The sequence below is a fragment of the Convolutriloba macropyga genome, chromosome 11, assembly GCF_964194025.1.
Source record: "Convolutriloba macropyga chromosome 11, txConMacr16.3, whole genome shotgun sequence".
NCBI lineage: Eukaryota > Metazoa > Xenacoelomorpha > Acoela > Convolutidae > Convolutriloba > Convolutriloba macropyga.
The window spans coordinates 25,830,815-25,840,598 of record NC_134478.1 but is presented as its reverse complement, the minus strand read 5'-3'; the positions used below and the strand labels follow the sequence as shown (position 1 = coordinate 25,840,598).

General features: G+C 38.8%; 2 protein-coding genes across 2 annotated transcripts in view; both read left to right on the top strand.

Annotated features, from left to right (window-relative positions):
• The first annotated feature begins 1,635 nt into the window (after window positions 1-1,635).
• On the top strand, window positions 1,636-4,272 carry LOC142349084 (uncharacterized). The gene has a single exon (XM_075400497.1). It carries the CDS (start codon window positions 1,636-1,638, stop codon window positions 4,270-4,272), a length of 2,637 nt encoding a protein of 878 aa, XP_075256612.1.
• A 3,506-nt stretch (window positions 4,273-7,778) lies between these two features.
• Window positions 7,779-9,784, top strand: part of LOC142349972 (uncharacterized) — an 85,803-nt gene continuing 83,797 nt past the window's right edge. The window contains exon 1 of the mRNA XM_075401844.1: window positions 7,779-8,413. Within this exon, the coding sequence (XP_075257959.1) occupies window positions 8,206-8,413 (208 nt within the window). The 5' untranslated portion in view covers window positions 7,779-8,205. The remainder of the gene's footprint in view (window positions 8,414-9,784) is intronic.

Here is a 9,784-nt window from a genome sequence, read left to right as displayed (position 1 = left end):
CAAAATTTTTGTTATTATTATATATATTAAACATAAAGTTTAGAGATATAGCCATATGTGAGAGTATGCGGTATTGACGCTAATGACATGTTAACTCCATGCCACAGCTGTAGCATGGATTGAATTCCAAATTCAATTCATAAGTCGAAGAACTGTTCAAAAAATAAAAAATAATCAAAGAAAATATTTCGAAAATATGCATTTCAATCGTCAAATTTTGACACTTAATTCAGTAGATGCCCTCTTCAGCTTACACTAGAATCAACTCTCATTTGTTACTTGGGGATCAATTGAAGAAAAAAAGAGCTTGTTAGTTTAAAGAAAAAGGAAAAAAACTCAAAAAAAAAATTTTTTTAACACATGACCTCTGACCTTTGACCCCAAAAAAGAGGGTTCCAAAAAATACTTGGGATGAAACTGATTGTTCAGTAAGACTCAGCATACTCTAAAGTACAAAACATCTCATCACACTCATCAAATTTTACTCATCCGTTATGGAGATAATTAGCCTCTAATTAGCGACTAATTAAGGGTTAATTAACCTAATTACTAATTACTGAAAAAAAATTCAAATTTTTGCAACGGTTTTGTACTCACTGCTTGATGCCCGACATTATTGCTCATAAGCATCATCATCAAAAAACGGCTCCACCGATTTTCGAAACATCTGGCAATTAATGTCACATTAACATCTGGCATTAATTAGCATATGAAGTACCCTAAGGAAAGATGTTAGATTGGTTTTCTTTAAATTTTTGGACTTATTGGGCCCTCAGTGTAAATTTATCTCATAACAGCTGTCATCAAAAAAGGCCTCAGAAAAAAGACACATGTTTATGTCATGTAATTGTCATGTAATTGTTAATTAATGACTTGATTGACAGAAAAACAAACTTTTTTTCTGTTTATTTTTGAGCAATTTTTTTATATGGGTCCTATGTTTTTCGGCACGGGGAGCATTTTTGCTCATCACACTTAAGAACGTAGGACAACTCTAACCATCCGTAATTGAAAATGAATAAAATAGCGCTTTTTATTACAATTTTGAATATTAGCATGTTTTTCCAGGTTCTCAAAAAAAAAGTTTTTTGACACAAACGATGATCAGCAATACTCGGTAGGGTTCCCTGTGGTGGTATATTTTGGCATACGATTGCAATGGAGAGTTGAAAACACATCTTTTTTCTCTCAAAAGTAACAAAATTTCGAAATAAAGGTTTGCGCCAAAACCGACCAATCAGAAAACAGCATTTCAAAACTTCGAATTTGGCGCCTATGCAGTACTGTAGTCTCTAATACTGTAAACCCGAGAAGCCATTTCTTGTTCATTCGTTTCTACTGTTCGTACTCGAGTTTAACAATTCGTTCTTACTAAAGTTAGACAATTCAAAAATGGGTTTCCAGTGTCGTTATTGTGATTCTATTCTGAGTACAAAAAGAAATCGCTCCAGGCATGAGCATAAATTCCATCCTGATGAGATTGGTTTACCCGTATATCAATGCTCATTATGTGAGTTTACTTGTCGGAAGATTTCTTTGCTCGAAGAACACATGAAAACTGCACACCAACGATTCACCAATTGCTGTCAAAGCTGCCTACTCGGATTCAACGATTGCCATCTTTACGTACAGCATATGACTTCCGTTCATCACTTACCCGTCCTAGGTGAACAATTTCAGCCTCGAGACACTCCGTTGGAAAGTGCATTCCATGGAGTACTGAGATCGTTCGAGTCAACAGCGGCCGAAGAGTCCAATGATCTCGAAAACTTTATGCGGATACAAAAACCCAAAATAGACACTCTAATAAGTGAGCAGTTGACCCAGGGTCCTCAAAAAGTTCAACTGTGTGCAAAATTGCGGCTTGTCAAAGTTATGTATGATGAGCCAGATATGCCAGAAGATGACCGTATTGAAATATACGAAAACTCTCTGATGACTCCTGTCTATGCAAACGGACTGTCGGATGAAGCGTATTGGCAAATGGTGGAGAAGATGATGAGCGTATTGACAACATTCAAGTCTTTGGGGAGTGGTTGGACACTCGAAAAAGTTCTCAAAGTTGACGTCAAATTCGCGCGTTTCAGACCAATTCTTGGTTCATCATACATCGCGTTGCCGTCAAAAATTGCCAACTGCAGAGGATTGCTCAACGTTAGGAACCATGAAGATCGAGATTGCTTCAGGTATTGTTTTGTGGCCGCTTATCACATGTATCATCAGATAAGTTTAGATAGAATTGATCGAAACTATCAAACCGACAAAACTTCACCAACTACATACAATCAACCAGGACTGCATCAACCTGTGGGCGATTTTACTATGCCCATGGGCTTTGCAGACATTCCTCAATTTGAAACACTCAACAACGTTCAGGTAAACGTGTTTGGATACGATAACGGCCAGTTTTTCCCTCTAAAAATTTCGTCATACAGCTCAGATTTTGTAATGGATTTACTTTTGCTGTACAACTGTGACCGTCATCACTACGTCCTCATTACAAACCTGGTGAAGGTTGTTTGCTACGTGCGAGGACTTGATTACAGATTCTCCTACAAAATTTGTCGAAACTGTTTTTTGATTTGCCGAGAAGGACTTGAAAGTTACAACCTACATCTGAATAACTGTTGCAAAAATGCACCTGCTGTTATTCATATGCTTTCAAGTGAGAACAACTCATACAAATTCACGAACTTGGCTGCTACATGGTTTGTCCCTCTTGTTATCTATTTTGACTTCGAGTCTTTCTTACGACCCGTGTCTTCTTGCAAGGGACCAAGTGATAAAGCCTTTACACAGGTCAAGGAGATACATGAACCGTGTGGCTTTGCGCTAACAGTGATAGATCACCATTCATCAAAGCCAATCTTTCATTTCTGTTCTCCTGCTTGCATGACAAATTTTGTCAAAATGCTTCACAAACTAGCCAGAGATATTCATCAGCAGAAAAGGAAGCACCCTTTCTTCAAAGGCGATAGACGAAACTTGGGAAAGTCTAATGCTACGCACTGTTGGATTTGTGAAAAATCGTTTTCAGAAACGGAAGATCCAGAGAACACAATTGACCTGGACCATTGCCACTACAGTGGTAAATTCTTGGGATGGGCACATGAGAAATGCAATCGCTTGAGACGAAATATCAATTTCACCCCTGTTGTGGGTCATAATATTCAAAATTATGACTTACATCACATTTGCTTGGCACTGAACAACTGCGAGCCAACCACAACCATCAGCGTCATACCAGCCACCGACGAAAAATACATATCAATGACATTTGGTGTGCTTATTGACACTTTCGTAACGGAAAAGGGAAAAACAGTGAAAGCTTACGAATATCTTCGATTCATAGACTCCTTCAAGATGATGAACAGTTCTTTAGAGAAACTTGTTGAAATTTTACCCGATGACCGTTTCGAAATAATGAGGGCAATGTTTTCTACATTATCTGATGCTAACCTTCAGCTACTTAAACAGAAAGGCTACTACCCTTACTCTTATGTGACTAGTCGGTCCAAGTTCAGTGACACCAGTCTCCCGCCACTGAGCAAGTGGGGTAACACGGAGACTAATTTACAACATGCACGCAGGATGTGGGAAATTCTGGAATGTGGAACACTGCAGGATTATCATGACTCATACTTGAAGCTCGACTGTGCACTACTCGCATGTGTTTGCGAATTCCATCGACAGTTGAGTTTCGATACGTATAAACTGGACTGTATGCATTTCTTCACCCTACCCAATATGGCTAAGGAAGCATCACTTAGAATCTGCAAAGCCAATGTCGAGTTACTGACTGAGCGCGAACACTTGGACATGATTGAACCCGCAATTCGCGGTGGAGTCACATCTGTCTTTGAAAGTCGGCGCTTCACTGCAAATAACTCCTATATTCCCAACCACGATAGCACGGAGGAATCCTGTTTTGGTTTCTGTGTCGACGCTAATAACCTTTATGGTGGCGTAATGCAATTAGAGAAACTACCGCTCGCCGACTTTGCGTTCAACACAGATATTCAACTTCAAGAGATTTTGGACACCGCCGATGACGCTAGCATTGGATACTTTGTAGAGGTCGATATCTCTTACCCGCCGAGCCTTCATGATGAGCATCGCGATTTTCCGTTGGCGCCCACAAAAGACGTGGTTGAAGATGAGTGGTTGAGCGATTACCAGATCGAATTAAAAGAACAACACAATCTCCCATCTTCCAAAGTAAAGAAACTCCTGCAAACGTTCTTTGATAAAGAGAGATATGTGGTCCACTAAAAACTGCTGAAACTTTATGTCCAACTCGGCTTGGTAATCAGGAAAGTTCACAGAGTGCTTCAATTTCGACAAGAAAACTGGCTGTCGCCATACATTACACTAAATAGTGAAAAGCGGCAAGTTGCGTCAAACAAGTTTGAAGAGAACTTTTATAAACTGATGAATAATGCAGTTTATGGTAAAAACTGCGAATCGAAAAGACGCAGAAATAAAATAACAATCTCACGAGATGCCGAGCATGCGCTGAAGATAATATCCAGATTTGAGTTTGATCGCTATATGATCTTTGGGGAGAATTTAGCAGCTTTGACCACACGACCAAAGTCCATTTATTGGAACACTCCCACTATTGTGGGAGCGACTATATTAGATCTTGCAAAATTCCACATGTACTCATTCCATTACAATGTGATGCGCCCCCACTTTAATTGTCGCCTTCTTTACAGCGATACAGATAGTCTCCTTTATGCGATAAAAAGCGACGATTTTTATACCGAGTTATCGCAGAAGCCTCAGTCAGTATTAAGTCAGTTTGATTTCTCAAATTACCCACCCAATCACTTTCTTTACGATACCACTAACAAAAGAATCGTCCTCAAATACAAGGACGAATTCGCCGGCGACTATATTACTGACTTTATCTGTTTGAAGCCGAAGCTGTACTCCATCCTGTCAAAAAGTAAGTTTATTCTCTCATAAAACAAAATTGTTAGTCGTTGTATAAAAATTCGTAATGGGTTAATAGGCATCTGGAAGGTGTTAAATCGTATTATATTTACATAGGGGGTTAGTAATTATAATAGCACCTAATTTTTCTCATTTCTTTCTTTCTTTTAGGTTGTCGAAAACTTTCAGCAAAAGGGGTGACGAGGGCCGCACAACAACATCTTCGCCACGTCGACTTCCTAAACACTCTCAGCACTGGAAACCACCTGCGCTCAGAGAACACCAGGATTGTGTCCGACCACCACAGGCTGCAGACAGTTACTACAAACAAAATTTGTCTGTCAGCTTTTGACAACAAGCGCTATATACTACCCGATGGCATAAAAACCCTCCCGTTTGGCCATTATGGAATTGTCGAATATGCTATCGATGAAATTGATTGGAATAACGACGATGTGGAATGGGATTATGACGATTTTAGCGACTTACTTTTGAGCTCTAGCCCAGAGTGGGATAACAGTTTTGTTGTACCACATTCCTCTCCAGATACCACCCAAAGCTCCAACACATGGCAACCACCAGACCCCGGTTTTGTCGCTGCTCAGAATATAAATGATTCGGATATTGAAAGTAGCGATATCGTTGATTTCGATGCCAGTTTTGAAGAAAACTCTACGCCCGATAATCCGTTCATTAATTTTGAGGCAGAAGAAGCAAGTGAAAGCGAGTCAGAGGGCCCAGTGTGCAAAACTGCAAGGCGATATTAGTGTGCATAATTAAATTTAATTGCCCAGAGAGAGAGACGCAAAACTGAACCAGTATTGATTTTGCATGCAGTGTGAAATTTGGTTTTAATTTGTTTGAGTGTTTTGAAATCAAAAGCAAGCGGCGAGACAGAAAGCAAAGTTAAAGGGAAACAAAAGCGGCAAGACTCAAAAGGGAAAGATTGAATAGGAGAGGGATATAAACAGCGGCGGAAAGATTTTATCCCGCCTATCCTATTCCCACTTAACCGCCACTACCTATTATCCTATGGTTAAGAGTCGAATGATATCCCCCCTTTCTTTACGTAGGTATTATATACTACTCGTGATGCATGTCCAAGTAATGTGATTGCTCAAATGCTATGTTAACTTCAGGTTAGTTGGTTGTTTAACAATAAATGCCTTTGTTCTTTAAATAAGTTGTAACTGCTCGATTGCTCTCGAATGAAGTTTGAAGTATTCTAGTACTATGGGTCTTTTACGATCCGAAGCGAAGTATTGGATTTCATCGATTTTTATCCTAATAGAACTACTGGTATTCTGCAGGTTTTTATGAGCCGAAGACGATTGGTGGGTATCGATTTTTTACGACTCGAATGGGAGTATTGGTAATGACAGTTTTTTATTTCTCTGAAGAATAAATATTCATGAACTTTGACTTTATTCTTTTCAAGCAATTAAATCTGTTTTATTGCCTTTGAAGGATTTTTGAAGCGACTATTGTAAACGTGCGTGTATTTTGCTCGCAAAATTTTTGCTTATTTTTGCCTAACCGTTTTGCGATTTTGTTCTAGAACATTCATTGACTTCTCAAATGACTTTTTCATGATTGCCCTCTTCTTTCTCGAGTGATAACAATTGCTGTCATCCGATGTAAAAGTTATTGCTAAATTAAACGCGATTTTTGCATAGGAAATCAATAGGGCCGGATAGCCGAGTGGTGAATGGCTATGTTGAGGACTCCGGGTGTCGGTGGTTGGTATACCTCCCATGGAAGATGTTTTTCTACCCATAAAATTTTTTATCTTGGCTACAGCCCCTGAATTAAATTACCCCGCCTGTCGTTCGAGAGCAATTTGTCCAGTGTTTGTCGATTATGCTTGAAAGTTGAGTATTAATATTTAGAGTACTGCAGCTTGAAACCACCACCTCCCCTCGTAGCGAACACCACCCTATTCCATCCCTCACACTACCTTGTCGATCGCTCATGCACCGCACCCCTTTTAGGCTTACTTGACTGAAGACATGATATCTGATTTTGAAGCTCTGCGAAGTACTATAATGTCTGATTGATTGCTCTAGAACAAAGTTTTAGTAATTATATTAGTCCTGTGGTCTTTTTATGCCATTTTTCGCTTGACTGATTTTACGTCTGACCGATTTGACTTTTCGTCCTCAGAAACGGGATAAAGAGGTAGCGCCCAGTGGGCATTAAGTTCTCTTAGAACCTTTCGGCTCGCTATTCTCCAAGTATGCGACTCACAGAAACTGTTTAGGAGGCATACTTATGGTGTGAAGGGCGTTTCTTAGAAATTGATCCCCACCCCGCCGTTCCCCCCACTGTTACCCCCCGTCCCCGCTGCTCTCACCTCACGCCCCTTCAATTAAGCTGAAGCTGACCTCACTAAACTGTGGCTAGCTACTGACAAAGCCAACCGCTCGCTGGTCGTTTGAGAGCAAAACAGATCAGCTGGAGCCGACCAAAGGAGAAATTTTGAAATTGCTCTACAATCCAGAAAATTCCAACACACCAGTTAACATCCTCAGGAGTTCCCGACCGACTTATGACTATCATAACTCGCTGTGTTAGATGATTTAGATACGGGTCAAAGCCGCACTGATGAACGAGATCGTTTGATTAATGAACTGACTGTTCCAAAATAGTCTTAATTGAGGTAACTAATCGATAAGACTTAGCTTTATGGTTTCCCTCTCATTAGATCTTTCTTTTCATTCTTGCATTAGATAATTTCTTTTTTCTCGAGAAGTGTGCAACAGAAACTAGCATGCTAAGTGCAATTAAGCTCTCAAAAAACTATCAATCTCTTTAATCTCAGAATCGTCCGATGTCTTTTTATTTAAATTTGTGGAGTTTAACAACTCAAAAATGACAAATACTTTTTCATTTCGGTCCTACTTAAAATACGTTTTTTACACCTGCAAAGAGCATATTTTTCTATTACCCTATTCAATTTTTCCACTTAATTGAGAAAGAGTTACTAATCGAACACACTATTACTTTAAGTCCGCCTTATCTATATGCGAATAATTACTAAGATAAGATTGGTAACTTTCCATGAAATATGAGCACTATCCTTTATAAAGGCCTTCAAAAAATTACCTGTTTTGATTTTAATTGAGATCTCTGACAATTAGTCAGAATGGTAATTTTTATTGTATTTTAAGATCACAATGAAGACGAAAGCAAAAGCAACAATCATCGGTTATTTTATGGTAACTTAACCCTACCAGTTTTTTGGGCCACGGTGGAGACGTCGGTAAAATGGCGATCACTGCTAACTCCGCTGGTTACCTCATACTTCTTGTTGTGACCTCAGCTTTGTTAAGCGTTGAAGTGACCACCGGAGCTAAAAAAGAGGAGAAGGGTTTCCACGTGAACAAACCCATTTCATTAGCGGAAGATGATGAACTAATGAAGTACATTCAGATGGATCTTTACATGCCTGACCACAACTGCTATCAACTGTTTGGTGAGATATCTCTTCGTAATATTACGTTTTATTTAGACTCAATGAAGCATTTTGATCAAGTTCGGTTCATAATATGAGATATTGACGCTTATGAGGTCTTCGTCTAATTAGACAGTGACGGTAGCACGAAAAAAGATGTAATCTAAATCAGCATAACTATGTTCTCTTGAAACAGTTTTGCGTGAAATCAGAGCAACGGTAGCTATCAGGTCATCAACTACATATTTAACTATGCTCCAAGTTGTTAATCATTGTTGCATCCCCTTATTCAAGGAGGTTTCGCTATAGAGTTATTATCCTTCTAGTACGGTTTTTATTCAGTATTTTGCTAAGTTTTTCCAAGTGCGGGGTACGAGGTAGAAAACGTTCTGGTTTCAGCTGAGTTAATTTCTAAGTTAATAGGGGTGTACAATTTACTGCGTGTATTATTGTTCCATTTTCTATTTTTATCAACCAATCAACAGCTAAAGCGTGATACTACGGCTCTCTAAAAAAAGGCGGAAGCCGGGGAGCAAACCCGGGACCTCCTGATACAAAACAAAAAGGTTTAGTGTACTGCTCTACGGGTGCTCTATAGGTTAAGATTTTGGGTAAGAACATGCTGGGAGCAATTCATCATACAAATGCCATTTAAAGTTTTGTTTTGCATGGTTTCTGTTTTTTGTTTTCATCTGTTTTCTTAGAGTCCAATTTCTCTGTTCTGTCTCATTGGCTTCAGTGGAGGTTCTTTAGTTTGTACTATGCGTCTAGTTGGTGCCTTTCATCTCTTCTTCGGAGGGCTTTTGAAAATCATTTTTTTTCGCTTGAATGGAAAAATGACCTAGTTGAATTATCGTATTTTGGTGGATTGGTAAAATAAACAGAGGGAGGGATTGTGGAAAATGGTGCTGTGGTATTGGCGCGGTGCCGTTCTCTTTCTTATTGAAAATGATTGTTGTACTGCAGCTTAAATGAGCTTTGATGCAGCTTTGAAAAGGCTTTCTTTGTTTATAAAAGGTGATTATTAAATTTAAAGATTACTTCATTGGAACAATTATAGCAAACTTTTAAGCAACAACATATTGGAGGGGGGTTACTGAAACAAGTTAATTGGTATTAAAAGGAAAACGGAGGTTTTGGTAACAAAGTTAATATATAGATTATTAGAGGAGAGTTGATTTTGGTGCAAACAGATTTACGATCATTCATTGTTCATCGGCGCTAAGAAAACAAATTTTCATTATGGTTGCGTCATGCAATAAATAAAATGAATACAAAAACTGCATTTGAGTGGTGTTTATGAACTGCTCTACTTACAAAGTCTACAGCATTGGTTATTTTATTATGATAGAAGCATCTATTAAGAAAAATTTTGTTGAGGTGGAATGCAAG